General features: G+C 38.6%; 1 protein-coding gene across 1 annotated transcript in view; it reads right to left on the bottom strand.

The window, feature by feature from the left end:
* C1H1orf141 (chromosome 1 C1orf141 homolog) overlaps positions 1-12,887 on the bottom strand; it is a 41,865-nt gene extending 28,978 nt beyond the window's left edge. Inside the window, 2 exon segments of the mRNA XM_049698461.1 lie at positions 9,222-9,379; positions 12,813-12,887. Coding sequence (XP_049554418.1) covers positions 9,222-9,379; positions 12,813-12,887 — 233 coding nt within the window.
* Between the last annotated feature and the right edge of the window lie 6,530 nt (positions 12,888-19,417).

The raw sequence follows: 19,417 nt of genomic DNA, 5'->3' as shown, positions 1-19,417 counted from the left end.
GCTTTCGGTCTTTGTTGCTGCGCACAGGCTTTCTCCAGTTGCCACAAGTGGGGCTACTCTTTGTTGTGGCGCACGGGCTTCTCATTGCACTGGCTTCTCTTGTTGTGGAGCACCGGCTCTAGGCGTGAGGACTTCAGTAGTTGTGGCACGTGGGTTCAGCAGCTGTGGCTCACGGGCTCTAGAGAGCAGGCTCAGTAGTTGTGGCACACGGGCTTAGTTGCTCCGCGGCATGTGGGATCTTCCTAGACCAGGGATCTAACCTGTGTCCCCTGCATTGGCAGGCAGACTCTCAACCACTGTGCCACCAGGGCAGTCCCTAACTTCATTCTTTTACATGTAGCTGTCCAGTTTTACCAGAAAAGAGGCTGTCTTTTGTCCATTGTATATTCTCGCCTGCTTTATCAAAAATAAGGTGACCATATGTGTGTGGGTTTAATCTCTGGGATTTCTATCCTATTCCATTGATCTATATTCCTTTTTTTGTGCCAGTACCATACTGTCTTGATTCCTGTAGCTTTGTAGTATAGTTTGAAGTCCAGGAGCCTGATTCTTCCAGCTCTGTTTTTCTTTCTCAAGATTGCTTTGGCTATTCAGGGTCTTTTGTGTTTCCATACAAATTGTGATTTTTTTTGTTCTAGTTCTGTGAAAAATGCCACTGGTAGTTTGATGGGGATTGCACTGAATCTGTAAATTGCTTTGGGTAGTAATTTTCACAATGTTGATTCTTCCAATCCAAGAACATGGTATATCTCTCCATCTGTTTGTATCATCTTTAATTCCTTTCATCAGTGTCTTATAGTTTACTGCATACAGGTCTTTTGTCTCCTTAAGTAGGTTTATTTCTGGTATTTTATTCTTTTTGTTGCAATGGTATATGGGAGTGTTTCCTTAATTTCTCTTTTAGATTTTTCATCATTAGTATATAGGAATGCAAGAGAATTCTGTGCAATAATTTTGTATCCTGCTACTTTACCACATTCATTGATTAGCTCTAGTAGTTTTCTGGTAGCATCTTTAGGGTTCTCTATGTATAGTATCATGTCATCTGCAAACAGTGACAGCTTTACTTCTTTTCTGATTTGGATTCCTTTTATTTCTTTTTCTTGTCTGATTGCTATGGCTAAAACTTCCAAAACTATGTTGAATAATAGTGGTGAGAGTGGGCAACTTTGTCTTGTTCCTGATCTTAGAGGAAATGGTTTCAGTTTTTCACCATTGAGAATGATGTTGGCTGTGGGTTTGTCATATATGGCCTTTATTATGTTGAGGAAAGTTCCCTCTATGCCTACTTTCTGTGGGGTTTTATCATAAGTGGGTGTTGAATTTTGTCAAAAGCTTTTTCTGCATCTATTGTGATGATCATATGGTTTTTCTCCTTCAATTTGTTAAGATGGTGTATCACATTGGTTGATTTGCATATATTGAAGAATCCTTGCATTCCTGGGATAAACCCCACTTCGTCATGGTGTATGCTCCTTTTAATGTGCTGTTGGGTTCTGTTTGCTAGTATTTTGTTGAGGATTTTTGCATCTATGTTCATCAGTGATATTGGCCTGTAGTTTTCTTTCTTTGTGACATCTTTGTCTGGTTTTGGTATCAGGGTGATGGTGGCCTGGTAGAATGAGTTGGGGAGTGTTCCTCCCTCTGCTATATTTTGGAAGACTTTAAGAAAGATAGGTGTTATCTCTTCTCTAAATGTTTGGTAGAATTCGCCTGTGAAGCCATCTGGTCCTTGGCTTTTTTTTGTTGGAAGATTTTTAATCGCAGTCTCAATTTCAGTACTTATGACTGGTCTGTTTATATTTTCTATTTCTTCCTGGTTCAGTCTTGGAAGTTTGTACTTTTCTAAGAATTTGTCCATTTCTTCCAGGTTATCCATTTTATTGGCTACAGTTGCTTGCAGTAATCTCTCATGATCCTTTGTATTTCTGCAGTGTCAGTTGTTTCTTCTCCTTTTTCATTTCTAATTCTGTTGTTTTGAGTCTTCTCCCTTTTTTTCTTGATGAGTCTGGCTAATGGTTTATCAATTTTGTTTATCGTCTCAAAGAACCAGCTTTTAGTTTTATTGATCTTTCCTATTGTTTCCTTCATTTCTTTTTCATTTATTTCTAATCTGATCTTTATGATTTCTTTCCTTCTGCTAACTTTGGGGTTTTTTGTTCTTCTTTCTCTAATTGCTTTAGGTGTAAGGTTAAGTTGTTTATTTGAGATGTTTCTTGTTTCTTGAGGTAGGATTGTATTGCTATAAACTTCCCTCTTAGAACTGCTTTTGCTGCATCCCATAGGTTTTGGGTCGTCGTGTTTTTATTGTCATTTGTTTCTAGGTATTTTTTTATTTCCTCTTTGATGTCTTCAGTGATCTCTTGGTTATTAAGTAGTGTATTGTTTAGCCTCCATGTATTTGTATTTTTTACAGATTTTTTTCCCGTAATTGATATCTAATCTCATAGCATTGTGGGATCTTCACAGACCGGGGCACAAACCCGTGTCCCCTGCATCGGCAGGTGGACTCTCAACCACTGTGCCACCAGGGAAGCCCAGCACTGGGTTTTCATACAATATGAGGAATGAAACTGGAGTTATAAATTTGGTAGGTTAGTTCACTAGCATAAATTTATAAATCTGGTTTTTGTAAGTTTTATTGGTTTGGGGCTGCTTGAATGTTTAAAAATTCATCCTTTTCCCTCTCCCACTTTTTTTGTCTTATAGTTAGAAAAATTCCCTGTGAAATTACATCCTGTTGCAGTTGACTTAAAGGGAATACAAGTAAAGGCCTTGATTTGTGCTGCATGGGCTGGAATTAAAGGAAGGCTGCTGCATGTGTCTGGGATGGACCATTGAAGTGCCACTGGCAAACAAAGGAAGAAACCCAGAGAAAAGTACAGCTCAGATGGGAGGATGGGGGTTGAGCTAAAGCTGCCTCTTCCCAACTTGAAATCTCTTATGGACCACTTACATGGTAATCTTTGGAATGTTTTATGTTTTTATAGAACAGCCACTTTGAGGTGGAAGTCCAGAATTTCATTCAGACACCATGGGAAAATTTCAAATGCATTTTTGTGTAATAAAGATACACAGTTTGGATCTTTATTTTATTCATATTTAATTTAAATTTGGATAAAAATATTTCTCCAAGTCCCTCAGAAAGAATAAATAAGCAGTTTACATTCTAAAGTCTTTCATGTCCAAAAACTTGTCTTTCTTTTGTTCTCAAATATAAATGATGATTCATCCGAATAGCAGATTCCTGGATTGACATTTTGTTAGAAGTTGAAAATGGCTTACTATTTTCTAGCCTCAGAGATGCAGATGAGACATATGAAACTGATTTGCTATCCTTTCCTTTGTAATTAACTGCTTTTTTCCTGTGCCTTTGGAATTGGGTAATTTTACCATAAGTCTAGCACTTAGTAACACTTTTGATTTGAAGATTCAAGTCTGTCTTAAACAAAGGGCACTTTTTTCTTATATTTCTTTGATTATTTCCTCACCATCTGTTTCTTACTCTCCTGCTTTATGTATTAAATATATATTTTCATACTGAGTATCCTGAATGTATCTACATGTCTCTCTTCTGATTTCCATTTTTTGGTGTTTTTATAAGATTGTGCCTTTATTTGATCTTCTAGATTACCAATTCAGTCTTCATCTGTATTCTATTTTTAATTTCCCTACTCAGTTTTTGATTCAAAAATGTCTATTATTTTTCAAATACCCTTTTCTCCTGTTTACTGTCCTTAAGAGAGATATTTTCTAAAGTTCTCTTCTGTTTCCTCCCATAAGTCTGCCTCGTTAGGAGTCAGGTACCTGTTCTGATTGTTTGGCTTCATCTCTATCCTTCATGTGAGTCCCCTTAAATGACCTGTGGTTTCTCTTTACTCATTTCAGTGAGTGTGGGTTCTTGCAGCACCTATGAAGGTCAGGCTATTTGGGACTCAGGTAGTATCAGGCAGTGAGAGAAGATTCTTTTGCAGTGATCAGTGGTAAACAAGCTGTCATGAGAGGGTCTCACATGGCAGCTGAGGGAGTGAGAAATGAAGAGGCCTCCAGAAATGGTTCTCAAACCTCTAGTTGTATATTAGAACCATCCGGGGTGCTCTGAAAAATTACCTATGCCCAGACTCTTCCCTACTAGTTAAATCACAATCTCTAGGGCAGGGCTCAGTGCATTTTCCAAATACTCTGAAGTGAGCAGCCACTGCTGAGAAGCTTTGCGGGAGAGTCTCAGGTTTCTCCAGGTATGAGCAATAAGTGGGAGTCCTCTTCCAGCTGGAGGGAAGAGGAACCATCCAGCCCAGAAGTGAAGCTCTCGCCAGAGAGAGCTAGAGGAGGCAGGGCTGTTACCTGCCCAGAATCCTCGTGGGGCCTTTAAAGAACCTGTGCCCAGGTAAGGGAGAAGTTGTGTGGGTAGCAGCAAGCAAGGCATGAATCTCTGTTTTCACTTACTTAAATGCCTCCTTCTCCTTTCTGCTCCTGTCCCTCCCCAACCCACCTACCTATTATAAGTCACACTTTACCTAGGATTTTATCGTCAAAATGATTGCCATATGTAAACATGGCTCGTGTAACTCATTACTATCTTATTTATTTATTTATTCAGTTTTGGCTGTGTTGGGTCTTTGTTGCTGCACGCGGGCTTTCCCTAGTTGCAGCGAGCGGGGGCTACTCTTTGTTGCGGTGTGCGAGCTTCTCATGTGGAATTTGACCAATTAAATTTCACTATAGGCTCTTACCATATTCTCTATATTTCATTATCTTTCCTTATGCAAGTTTATCCTTCTGTCGTAAAAATATTTCTGAAAGGAATATTATTTTGAATTTATTTTTAGGAAAATAATTCTTCTAATGAGAAGACCCTATTAATCTAAGTCTGTCTACTTACTCCTAAATTGTTTCCTATTTCTTACCACTTAATAAATGGTAAATTTGCCATTTTCATTTGATAATCCAGTACTGAATGCTTAGGTGTTGAAGAACTCACTGTGTTTCTCTTTAAACATTTCTTATGTTCCAGGTAATTTTCTAAAATGAGTATGGCTCTTCTTTTTTTTTTTTTTTTTTTTTTTTTTTTGCGGTACGCGGGCCTCTCACTGTTGTGGCCTCTCCCGTTGCGGAGCACAGGCTCCGGACGCACAGGCTCAGCGGCCATGGCTCACGGGCCCAGCCGCTCCGCGGCACATGGGATCTTCCCAGACCAGGGCAGGAACCCATGTCCCCTGCATTGGCAGGCAGACTCTCAACCACTGCGCCACCAGGGAAGCCGAAGTATGGCTCTTCTGTAAAAGGTCCAATTATGAAAAGTTGCAAAGAAGAGTAGATTTGGTGTTTATTGACAAATCTTAAAGACTATATACAAATGAAAGGCAAAAGACTGAGATTTTTGAATGATTATAAAACTCTCTCTGTATCAGGAAAGTAATCTTAGGAAAGTCCTTCCAGCAAATTCTGGGTATTTGTGGCCATCACCTTTATCAGTTCCCTTTTATCCGAGAAAAATGCAGAAATCCTGAGATAATAGTTACATGGAAAAGATGTCTCTGGGAGTAACTGAAAAAGAAGGCCTATGCATTTTAATGGTTTTCAATCCTAGCTTTATGTAAGAATCATCTGGGAAAATCTTTAAAATAGTAATGCCTAGGACCTACTCCAAACTAATTAAAGTTGAATCCAATTACTTTACAGCTTCCCAGGTAATACTAACATGCAGGTGGGTTGAAAACCACTGCTCTGAAAACAAAGCTCAGCTACAAATCAGGTAGCACCAGGTTGAGCGTTGCTATGATATTAAGCAAACCAAGGAGAAACATGGAACCGATGTCAGTGTTGGGCAGCATGGTTATAGTGGGACACAGCTAGAGGAGGGACTCATCCAGCTAGAGGATGATGACCCTGGACCATCAGTGTCAGCATCACCTGGAAACTTACTAGACATGCAAATTATTAGGCCCCAGCCCAGACCTACAGAATCAAAACTCTGCCAGTGGGGGCCCCCAATCTGTGTTTTAACTAGTCCTCCATGTTTGAGAACCACTGGGCTAGAGCAGGGTTTCTCCATCATTACTGTCCATGGGAATCACCTGGGGGATCTTGTTAACTGCAGCTGTCATCTGGGATGAGGTCAGAGATTCTGCATTTCAAACAAGCTGCCAGGTGATGCCAATGCAGCTGGATGATGCCAGTGCTGCTGGATGGAAGACAACACTTTGAATAGCAAGAGACCAGAGATCAAAAATGAAAGAGGCATGCAGTTACCAGGAGTTACTATGGTACTGGTGGTGGTGGTTATGATGGAAGGTTTAGGCTAAGCTGAAAGCTGTGTGACTCAGATCTGACATCTTGGCGTAGTGTAGGAGTGAGGTTTGTGAGCACTGGTGGAGGCTGGTATCCTGTTATAATTAACGTAACTTATAAGACCAGGAGCTGCATCTCAAGATTTGGAGGAATTAAATCTGTGCAATATAGCCAGTGTAATCAGCATATCATTGTTGATATGGGGAAAAAACTTACCGCCTTACGCTCTGTTATTTAAGTAATCGTTCCTCTATGGCTGAAAAAGGACTCACTGCAAGATGATTGGCTTCCTAGAACAGGCAGTTTCTGGAGATACTATAAATTCTAATAAAAGGTTTGGTTCTCTGAGGAGCCCCCATAATTTTTAACGACCTCTTTTGCTATTTAATGATATTTCTAAAATCCAAATCTGAGTATGCACTGCCCTGTTTAAACCCTGCAGCAGCTCCTCACTGAAGGAGATTGGCCAGCAGTGCTTTACTTGGCTCATAAGGCCTTGGTGATCTGGCCTTTATTTACCCCTTTAGCCTCATTTCTTACCAATCCATCTCCAGTCTCTACCCCATATCCCTTTCAAGTCTAGCAACACTGAACTACTTTTGGTTCCTCAAATGAGCTGGGCTTTCCTTTGCCTCTGGCTGACCCTTTGTTCATGTTACTGCCTTGGCCTGGAATCAATTTCTCTCTCTTAAATCTTGTTGCCTCTTCACTAACTCTCTGGGTCTCACCTGAGGAGCCACCTCCTCTAGGAGACTTGCAGATCCTCACATTAGGAATCTCTCTGTGGCAACTGGTGTTTGCCCGTTCGCTTATCTGAATCTCCATTGAAGAGATAATATTTCACTCTTGCTGTCATATGCCTAGGGTATAGTAGTCATTCAGTAAACACTTGTAGAATAAAATCAATAAATTAAAATTACAGTTGTATGGGATAGCAGAGCTACTGTTAACAAAAATTAAAATGAAGTTGTCTGTAAGAATTCTTTATTTGAACTTGGTTTAGGGCCAATCATTCAAGCATGAGTGACAGTACGAAATTGCCACAAAGCTACTTGAAGAGAGGCAACTGTTAGAAGTGGTCTTAAAAGCAAAACTCGGAGCCTAGATATGCTGCCAGTTGGACTTATCTGTATGTACTAGATCCTCTTCATTTCTTCAACCAAATTTTCTTTCTTTTGGCCTAGGTTACACCCTAATTCTTGTGTAAATTCTTGACATTTTCCTGTACGTGTGTGTGTGTGTGTGTGTGTGTGTGTGATAGTTTTGGTCCTCTGAGCACCGAGCAAGCAAAATTTACTTGGTCTTTGAATCTTGAAACTATGTGCCTGTTTGTCTTTATTTTGGACTCTGATTTCAAACTTCAACTTAGCCAGACTTAAGCGACTCAAAAGGAACATTACTCAGCTATTGATATCCTCACTAAAGACAGGATCAATGATGCCTTTATAAACTACAGAAAGGAAAGGGAAAGCAACAGTATCATCCTGGAAAATACTGTCATAAAACACACTGCACGTTATCTTTAAATGTGTCTAATGGGTCATTAGCCATATATTATGCTATCACATAATGGTATACATATATATAAATTCAAAAATATAAATATATACAAATATAAAATATATATAATTAAAATTATATAATACATAATATATAATAAGACATTATTTTTCCCTTCTTTACATGCCCAACTTCCATTTTATGCAACTTTTTCTATGTATTATTAAAATATTCTATTTTAACATGGATAGTTCTATAAATGATTTCAAAGTAAAAGTATTGGCTTTTATCGGCTGTACATAAAAACAAAATGGTAGTGAAAGAAGTTTGTGATAAAGCTGAATTACATAAACCACTAATATTTATTTGTGTTAGGAACAAACTCCTTTTTCTTATGGCTGCACAATGGAAACATGTTCTGACATCCTGGTAAGTCATAAACAACAAAAATCTGAGTAAACTGTATTTTGAGTCCAAATGATCTTGTTTTACTTTAGATTAAGACATATTTGTCCAATTGTCTTCTGGACACCATCACCTGGATGCCCCACAGGCATCTAAAACTTAACATATCCAAAATAAAGCTCAGCATTTCTCACTCTAATCTCTTATCCACTCCAATCTGCTTTTCATCCTATGATCTCCACCTAAGTACAAAACACCAAAGTACATCTAGTCACCAAGACCAAAAGCTGGAAATCATTCTGTTGAATGTGGTAGTGATAAGAGCATAGGCTCGGAAATCAGACTGCTATGTCTAAATCCAGCTTCTGCCACGTGTTAGCTTTGTGACTTTGGGCAAGTTATTTTACCTCATCAAGACTTGGGTTTGGCATCTGTAAAACTGCACTTAATACAATGATTTACTACAGAATAAATGAGGTAAGAACACACTACCACCAATGTCCAACTGATTTGAAGTCCTATTGATTCTGTACCTGAGTATTTCTTTTGTCTGGGCTCTCCTCCACATTTCTGATGCCTAGAAACTTATATAGCATTACATACATACACAATGCCAGTGAAAGACCAAGTATTACATATTCAGGCTACCCCTTGTAAGTACACAGAAAAACGGCCTTACTTAGTTTTCTAGGCCTACTTTTTTTTGCAGTATATTGGTTAAAGTTTGAAATAAATCCTGACATTAATTTGGGGCGATATAGTAAAGCTCAAGAAGTCTTTCTTTAAAAATCTGGAATTATAATTACTATATACAATTATCACCTGCAATAGTGAAATATTGTAATTAATATTTTATAAACTAGGAATATTCAGAATGCTAATCTAGCATATTGTAACTCATAACCATTATGAAATATACATGCTTGACAAAGCTTACATTTAATATAGATTGCATAATCTAAGACAAATATAAAATAATGCTTTAAAAGTTCAAACTGAAAGTTTGAGGTAGTTATGATGATTACCTTTTTGTTTTTTTAATGCCATATGATCTGTCTTTTGTGATCTTTGATTCTGCCTCAGATATGGAGGTAGCAATATCCTTTTCAAATTCCAACTGAAAATCAAATGTCAGGGGTATCACTGAAATCTTTTTCTTTACTTCACTCTGAAGCCAGTTTTTCTGCAGAAAATCCAAAACATAACTCAGTGAAAAAGGGAGCACTTTTCATATAAGGCAAATCCGGTATGGAAAGGACAAAATTAATCTCACTTCATACATACACACACTCACACACAGAATTTATGTGGCAGGCAACAATGGAAAAATAATGCAGACTGAAAATTGGAGGCCTTGTGTACCAACTCTTTTTCTATCTATGAAATGAGGGTGTTGGACTAGATGATCATGAAGGCTCCCTCCAAAATCCAAAGTCCAGAATTTAAGGACGACCTATATATTTAGCAAAGACAATATTGATACATAGAGTTATTGGAACTATAGCTGGCAGCTCTCTCCAACCTGCTCTTCTCCCTGGAGCCACACACATGGTGGAACATAAGCCAGAAATAGAGTTAAGAAAGCAATCGAAAGAGAACTTTGTTCAAATATTTATACAGATGGACTGAAGAGGGAAAAGCGTAAAGCTAAAGAGTGAGTTAAGGAGCCGAAAATCTTCTTTAAAACATTCTCTCAGAGCACAGCACAGAGGCATAAAGAGATAAAAACTTGAAAAAGAAGTCAAAGGATATGGGAACTTCTGTTTCTGCCAGTGAGGGATTAAGTGCTACAGGAATTGTCCTGCTATACACAAGTAGTAAAACCAGCCAAAGTATGTGAAAACAACTACAATCAGGCATGAGGAAACAGGCAGAGCAGGACCATGATCCCTGAAGAAAGGGAAACAAATTAGGTAAACCCTACAATAGCCTAGCTTACTTCTTGGAGGCAGTTTCTGGACTGACGCACAAGGAGGGGGAACTTAAACCAAAGCTTGTGGCTCTGACCTTGTTGAGTTGGAGAGACAGACCCTGCACCAGCAATCACTCTCTTGGGCATTCACCCCAGAGAAATGAAAACTTACGTTCATACAAAAACCTGTACACAAATATTCATAGCAGTTTTACTTCATCTTATTTTTTTTAGCAGCTTCATTTTTAAAAGCAAGATATTGAAAACAACCCAAATGTCCTTCAGTGGGTGAGCAGTTGAAACTCTGTACATCCATATAATGGAATACTATTCAGCAATAAAATTTATATATTATTTATCATATAAAAGCTATTGCTTCATGCAAAAACTTAGATGGACCTCAGGGGCATAGTGAAATATTCAATCTCAAAATTTTACACACTGAATAATTCCATTTATATACCATTCTCAAAATTACAAAATTATAGATATGGAGAACAGATTAGTCCTTGCTGGGGTTAGAGACAGAGAACTGAGGTGAGGGCATGGATACAAATATAAAGAAGTAACATGAGGGAGTACTTTTATAGGATGGAAGTGTCCTGTGTCTTGATTGCGGTGATTTCCGTAAATCTGGAGTGGGATAAAATTGCATAAAACTACAGACCCAAACGAATGAAGGTTAAAAAATGGTGACAACTCAATAAAGTCTGTAGTCTAGTTAACAGTAATACACTCGTGTCAATATTGGATGTAACTCATACTGGTTTTGCTATTGAACTACAACTCTGTAAGATGTCACCGACAGGGTCAACTGGGTGAAAGGCACCTGGAACTCTTTGTACTATTTCTGCAACTTCCTGTGAGTCTATGATTATTTCAAAATAAAAGTTTTTAAAAGATTAAAAAACAATTACCAAAGTGATTTATATATTGTATTTCATGTTTTTGTCAATAGAAAAAAATAGATAATCCACCTTCATAAATGTATATATGTACATGTATATTTATATTATGGATATTTGTAAGTAAAGATAAATGTATGTATACATACAGATATTCATACTTGTATATCTTTGTAAGAGTACAAAAGATGTGGATGAATAAACCTTAACTGCTAAAATGTGTCTGTCTCAGAGGAAAGGATTAGAGGGAAGAGGCCAAAGACTATTAATATTTCTTTATATAATTTTCCTTTTGTATAATTTTCTTTATACATATCTATATGTTGCTTAACTTGTTTCCAAAAGTATAATTTGAAAATTAAGAAAAGGTTTTAAAAATGATTATATATACTTTCAGAAGAATCTCCAGAGAATTTTCTATCAGTAACACAAGAATAGTAATACAAAATGAGAAAATATGTGGAAATGCTTTGCCCAAATGAAGCTCCCAGGAAAAGTAAGAATTATTATTACTAATTATAACTTAAAATTTTATGTAAAAGGGAATTTCGTGACAAATTTAATAGATTTATCTCTGATTATATTTTTTAAAGTATATTACAATTCATTTTAAACAAAAAATAAAAAAGCAATAAACTTTGGGGTGTCAAAGTCTAAAAGGTTTGCTTTAGTTAAGTTACCCCTGGTTTGCTATTCGAAATTTTGATAGCTATAACAGAATTAATTTATTCCATTTTTCAGTATTCCTTTATTTTCTGAATGAAAGGAGATAATTATGAAAAATTAAAAAGAAACCAAATTATTATTCAAACACCAACGTTTTCATTTTCAAATTACAAATATGTTCATTCACTTAAGAGTTCCTCTCTGTGATGTCTTCCTTGATTTCTCAGACTCTATTGTTCCTTATATATGCCTCATTTATTCACATTGTTATATTATTTTACAAGTCTTTTTGCAACCAAATTAAATTGCTCACATATGGTAAAAAATCTGGTGTTTCAGAACTGTATTCTTTATTAATATTTTATATTGGATTTTATAAGAGACTCACCCTTTTTAGTTTAATTATTTTCTATGAACTTTATTTCTAATTTGGTAGCTATACCAAATATGTTCTTCCTTTTAATGAACCAGCTAAACAAGTCTTTATGTTTAACAGGTTAGTAAGAACTATAGGAGTAGTCACATTTACTGTTTGACTGCTTAGGATTCTTTTGTTTAAATTTACTTATTTTATTTATTTATTTTTGGCTGCGTTGGGTCATTGTTGCTGCAAGTGGGCTTTCACTAGTTGCAGCAAGTGGGGGCTACTCTTGGTTGCAGTGCGCGGGCTTCTCACTGCGGTGGCTTCTCTTGTTGTGGAGCACAGGCTCTAGGCATACGGGCTTCAGTAGTTGTGGTTCGTGGGCTCTAGAGCACAGGCTCAGTAGTTGTGACGCATGGGCTTAGTTGCTCCCCGGCACATGGGATCTTCCCGGACCAGGGCTCAAACCCGTGTCCCCTACATTGGCAGGCGGATTCTTAACCACTGCACCACCAGGGAAACCCAGGATTTTTTTTTTAAGCAGGTTAGATACATCACAACCAAATACAGCAGCTAGCTAAAAGTTACCTTGTATATTTAATTAATTATTTATAGTATTACATAGATGACTCTTTCAACTAATATAATTGTTTTTTACAAATTGGTTTGTAGCCTTATACTAATGCATCATTAACTAAGAAGTAAAAATCGTTCACCTTTGAAATGATAACCTTTTAATGGAAAATTGAATTTTAGCCTATATTTTACAAACCTTTGCTCTTATGGCCAAGAGTGTCTTTGCTTGCTCATCCAGAATATCTAACTTCTCTAAGATTTCTTTTGCCATTGTCAGTCAATTCCTATTTTAAAAGGAGGGGAAAAAATAATAAATCTCCAAAGCAATTAAATTTAAACATATAATCAATTATTTAGGCATAAATTAAGAGATCCACTTTTACAATACTGTTTTAGGTAAAGAAAAGAACTGTATAGATCATGGAATAAACCACAGAATTGTAGAGGTACCCAAGTTTTTTAGATAGAAGCTCATATGATCAGAATTCCCGGAAGCATGTGGGCCCCAGGAATTTTTTTTTTTTTTTTCCGGTACGCGGGCCTCTCACTGCTGTGGCCTCTCCCGTTGCCGACTCTCAACCACTGCGCCACCAGGGAAGCCCAGGAATTTTTAAATGTATGATAAAGGTGAGTTGGAGAAAGTTCAAGATTAATGTATGAGAACCAGATGTGACTCATACCTGAAGCAAGGGCATGCAGCTTGATTTATACCTATTTTCTTTTTGTCATGATTTAATTTTAATGAAAGTAAATAAGAAGAGCTCACATTTACAGAGTTAATTACATTCAAATTAAATTGGTCAATGGGGGCTTCCCTGGCGGCGCAGTGGTTGAGAGTCCGCCTGCCGATGCAGGGGACACGGGTTCATGCCCCGGTCCGGGAAGATCCCACATGCCGCGGAGTGGTTGGGCCCGTGAGCCATGGCCGCTGAGCCTGCGCGTCCGGAGCCTGTGCTCCGCAACGGGAGAGGCCACAACAGTGAGAGGCCCGCGTACCAAAAATAAATAAATAAAATAAATTGGTCAATGATCCAAAACTGTTAATACAGCACTTAGAAGACAAACAGTCACACAGAAGGAGCAGCAACCAAACTGGTGAGGTTCTGTTGCCATAATAGTTCTTACTTTCCAGTTAATTAATTTGCTGAAAATTTCATCTGGGGTCAGATGGTCCACATTAGTTTTGGGGACCTGAGTGTTAGCCATCAGGACTTGGTCTAATTTTTTTCCACTTTCAGATGAGAAAATTAAAAGCCACAAAATACCTTACAATGCAATAAAAATAGCTAGGGGCAGAGTGGAGGCAAGGATCAGGAATATTAACCCAAATCTCCCTCTATTTTATTTATTTTAAAAATTTGAGTAGACATTTATGCATTTGACATATTTTTGCTCAGTGAATTGAATGGGCTCCAGCGGCATTTAAATGTAAAAGTTCACAGAAAGTATTGTATTCATTAATATTTCTAATGAACATCAATGTCAACACTAAGGTTCTTTCTAGCTCAAAAAATTTTATGCGATGTCTCCCATATTGTATATTATTCAATCAATATCACACAGAGACAATAAAGCATGAAAAGACAAGAATTAAGAATCCTATGCCAGGAGGGGTGGGATTGGGAGGGTGGGAGGGAGCCGCAAGAGGGAGGGGATATGGGAACATATGTATATGTATAACTGATTCACTTAGTTATAAAGCAGAAACTAACACACAGTTGTAAAGCAATTATACCCCAATAAAGATGTTAAAAAAAAAAGTACAAAAGAATAAACTACTTAGGAATTAAAAAAAAAAAAAGAATCCTATGCCAAAAGCTCATATTATTTTGTACTTGGTTTATTTTAGCTCTCTTTTCTACTTTCTTTCCTTTACTACCTATTGCCCTGGGAGTGAATTCCTGGTGCTCTGCTAGTGTCTTTCCATCCCAGCATGCCCTCTGACATTTTGCTACATCTAAATACTTCACCTCTGTCCCATGATGTAATCCAATGTGACAAAGGGCTTTTGTGGGCTATGAGGCTGCGGGCAGATAGCCTGCCTTGTTGTGAACCACATAACCTTTGGTTGCAGGTTGGAAAGGAGAGAGGCAGGGCAAGTGTGTTAGCACAGTGTGAATGCCTCAGACCTCTGGGTCTCCTACAGGAGAGGAGGCGAGAGATTTTGGAAGAGAATAGAGATTATCTGGATGCTATATACTGTCTTTTCAGATTCAGGATCCACCCCTCTTATATATCCTAAAAACAACTTCAGGAATTTTAGTTTCTGTGTTTCCCTTAAACATAATATGACTTCAAGTATGGGGAAGGATGCTATATTTCTCACCAAAATTTATTTTACTGGGGACAAAGGTTTCTATTTCTAAATGAGAGAGAGAGTTAAATAACTAGAGGAACCGGCATATTGAAACGAATGTATTTCCAAGTTTGGGGAAGGTAAAAATTACATGAGGGAACTGAGACATGCTACTTACTGTGAGAGGGATGGAAAGCAGGTCCTTTTAAAGGGTAAAGTGTCTTTTGGATCTTACTTTTAGAGTCCCTCATCTTTAACATCACATCAGAATTTTAAGCTATACCACATCATCCCATTTTTTACACACACACACGCACACAGAGCTGCAATTTGAAAGAATTTTTGGTTTTGATTTAAAATTATTTTGGTATGAATAAGTTATTTAGCTATGATATGATTTCTGGCAAGTCACTGTGCATATCATGAGTTTCTTTGAAGTGAAGAATACGGAATTTGACACTTAATGAAATTGACAGAATGTTATTAGTTTCAGTTTTGCAGTTTTATTTTCATATTTTGGAACCAATACTTCCTTTTTCAGTTTGCAAATGCTTTCATAGGTCTTTGGCAATGTGCCAATGGTTCCCAGTGGAGGAAGGGCACTGGAAGAAAGTGGAGGTGAGACTAACACTACAGACTAACTTGCTTGCTTTCATCATTATACCAAGGGTTCCGAGGACCTAGCTGTGTCTCTTCAAGTAAATGCTGAGAGCAAAGGAACATCAGGTCCAATATGACGTTGCATCCCAACTGCTTTTGCATGAAGTAAAAACTAATCTTTTGATGCAAAATGCATCTACTGTATTAAACGTTCCTCAATTTGACCTTCTGTGTTTCAGTACTTTCTTTTTTTTTTTTTTTTTTTTTTTTTTTTGCGGTATGCGGGCCTCTCACTGTTGTGGCCTCTCCCGTTGCGGAGCAAAGGCTCCGGACGCGCAGGCTCAGCGGCCATGGCGCAGGGCCCAGCCGCTCCGCGGTGTGTGGGATCTTCCCGGACCGGGGCACGAACCCGTGTCCCCTGCATCGGCAGGCGGACTCTCAACCACTGCGCCACCAGGGAAGCCCTTAATGTCTATTTTTTTTTTTTTTATGAAAGAAAAAGAATATTCATTTATTTTTAATGACTTATTAGAACAAATACCTATAGATATCATTATATATATGATATATAAATTAATTATACAATATATCATGTATTAATTATTAAAACATACTCTGGTAAATATTATATATTCAATATGAAACAGGAGGAAAGGGGGCAGGGCACAACCTTTAAAAGAATTACATAGCCCGAGGACACAACATAAACTGATTAGAACAAAATAGGTCCAAGATGGCGGACGAGTCTACTTCCACTAGACCTTGAGCCTCAGTATACACTCATTGTAACACATCAGCAAGCTAAGCGACACACCCACAGGTGCCACGACAGTTCCAAGGATGACCATAAAGGTCAAAAAGTGGGCAGTGGCTCAATTCCTAGAAATCCCCACCCCTTCCCCAAAATAGCTGGAATACTCCTCCCACTCATCAGCGTATGAAATTACTCACCCCTATAAAACTAACAACCCCATACCCTGGTGCTGCCCTCGCCTTCTTTTTTTTTTTTTATTTTTTTAAATTTTTTTTTATAGGTATACCTGGATTTAATTCTCACTTCTACCGCTTGGTAGCTGGATAGCCTTAGGCAAGTTTCATACCTCCCTGAAATTCACTTAATTCAGTCTGTAAAATGGCATAATAACTTATTATAGCATCCTTTTAGGAATTTTAAATCAGTTCTTGAAATAAAAGTACACAATATATAGACAAGTATGGATTCCTCAATAGATGTTTGACCTTTCATTTCTCCAGTATCCCACCCGCATCAAATAAAGAAAAATACTTTTTAAAATTTACGAATATTTCATTGTTGTAAAGTTAAAGCCATAAAAATAATCAAATGGCCTACTATCATACCGTTAGAAGAAAAAAAAAGGTGTTCATGAGAGTTCCATATTAGAATACAAGTTTTCCTTAGGCACCTGTTTATGTATGCTATTCTGCTCTTTGCAATAAATAATTAAATTTAAAAGACTTAATTCCTCACTTTTAAGACCTTATTAGTTTACAAATTACATATTGACCTATGCTAAATTTTATACCGACCCATGCTAATGAATTCAGTACAGAAAACAAAAAACACTGCACTCAAGCAAACTACATATATATATATATATATATATATATAACTTATATGAGAATTGCTACTCCAGCTTTCTTTTGGTTTCCATTTGCATGAAATACCTTTTTCCATCCCCTTACTTTCAGTCTGTATGTGTCTCTAGGTCTGAAGTGGGTCTCTTGTAGACAGCAAATATATGGGTCTTGTTTTTGTATCCATTCAGCCAATCTGTGTCTTTTGGTGGGAGCATTTAGTCCATTTACACTTAAGGTAATTATCGATATGTGTGTTCCCATTCCCATTTTCTTAATTGTTTGGGGTTTGTTATTGTAGGTCTTTTCCTTCTTTTGTGTTTCTTGCCTAGAGAAGTTCCTTTAGCAGTTGTTGTAGAGCTGGTTTGGTGGTGCTGAACTCTCTCAGCTTTTGCTTGTCTGTAAAGGTTTTAATTTCTCCATCAAATCTGAATGAGATCCTTGCTGGGTAGAGTAATCTTGGTTGCAGGTTTTTCTCCTTCAACACTTTCAATATGTCCTGCCACTCCCTTCTGGCTTGCAGAGTTTCTGCTGAAAGATCAGCTGTTAACCTTATGGGGATTCCCTTGTGTGTTATTTGTTGTTTTTCCCTTGCTGCTTTTAATATGTTTTCTTTGTATTTAATTTTTGACAGTTTGATTAATATGTGTCTTGGCGTATTTCTCCTTGGATTTATCCTGTATGGGACTCTCTGTGCTTCCTGGACTTGATTAACTATTTCCTTTCCCATATTAGGGAAGTTTTCAACTATAATCTCTTCAAATATTTTCTCAGTCCCTTTCTTTTTCTCTTCTTCTTCTGGAACCCCTATAATTCGAATGTTGGTGCGTTTAATGTTGTCCCAGAGGTCTCCGAGACTGTCCTCAGTTCTTTTCATTCTTTTTTCTTTATTCTGCTCTGCAGTAGTTATTTCCACTATTTTATCTTCCAGGTCACTTATCCGTTCTTCTGCCTCAGTTATTCTGCTATTGATCCCATCTAGAGTACTTTTAATTTCATTTATTGTGTTGTTCATCGTTGCCTGTTTCATCTTTAGTTCTTCTAGGTCCTTGTTAACTGATTCTTGCATTTTGTCCATTCTATTGTCCATTCTATCTCCAAGATTTCGGATCAACCTTACTATCATTATTCTGAATTCTTTTTCCGGTAGACTGCCTATTTCCTCTTCATTTGTTAGGTCTGGTGGGTTTTTATCTTGCTCCTTCATCTGCTGTGTGTTTTTCTGTCTTTTCATTTTGCTTATCTTACTGTGTTTGGGGTCTCCTTTTTTGCAGGCTGAAGGTTCGTAGTTCCTGTTGTTTTTTGTGTCTGTCCCCAGTGGCTAAGGTTGGTTCAGTGGGTTGTGTCGGCTTCCTGGTGGAGGGTACTAGTGCCTGTGTTCTGGTGGATGAGGCTGGATCTTGTCTTTCTGGTGGGCAGGTCCACGTCTGGTGGTGTGTTTTGGGGTGTCTGTAGACTTATTATGATTTTGGGCAGCCTCTCTGCTAATGGGTGGGGTTGTGTTCCTGTCTTGCTAGTTGTTTGGCATAGGATGTCCAGCACTGTAGCTTGCTGGTCGTTGAGTGAAGCTGGGTGCTGGCGTTGAGATGGAGATCTCTCGGAGATTTTTGCTGTTTGATATTATGTGCAGCTGGGAGGCCTCTTGTGGACCAGTGTCCTGAAGTTGGCTCTCCCACCTCAGAGGCACAGCACTGACTCCTGGCTGCAGCACCAAGAGCCTTTCATCCACAGGGCTCCTTAATTTGGGATGATTCGTTGACTATTCAGGTATTCCACAGATGCAGGGTGTATCAAGTTGATTGTGGAGCTTTAATCCGCTGCTTCTGAGGCTGCTGGGAGAGATTTCCCTTTCTCTTCTTTGTTCTCACAGCTCCCAGGGGCTCAGCTTTGGATTTGGCCCCGCCTGTGCGTGTAGGTCGCCGGAGGGCGTCTGTTCTTTGCTCAGACAGGACGGGGTTAAAGGAGCCGCTGATTCGGAGGCTCTGGCTCACTCAGGCCGGGGGGTAGGGAGGGTCACGGAGTGTGGGGCGGGCCTGCAGCGGCAGAGGCCGGCGTGACGTTGCAGTCTGAGGCGCGCCGTGCGATCTCCCGGGCGAGTTGTCCCTGGATCCCGGGACCCTGGCAGTGGCGGGCTGCACAGGCTCCCCGGAAGGGCGTGTGGCTAGTGACCTGTGTTCGCACACAGGCCTCCTGGTGGCGGCAGCAGCGGCCTTAGCGTCTCATGTCCGTCTCTGGGCTCCGCACTTTCAGCCGCGGCTCGCGCCCGTCCCTGGAGCTCTCTCAAGCAGCGTTCTTAATCCCCTCTCCTC

The sequence above is a fragment of the Orcinus orca genome, chromosome 1, assembly GCF_937001465.1.
Source record: "Orcinus orca chromosome 1, mOrcOrc1.1, whole genome shotgun sequence".
In the NCBI taxonomy this organism is placed as follows: domain Eukaryota; kingdom Metazoa; phylum Chordata; class Mammalia; order Artiodactyla; family Delphinidae; genus Orcinus; species Orcinus orca.
This window is presented reverse-complemented; position numbering and strand designations above follow the sequence as displayed.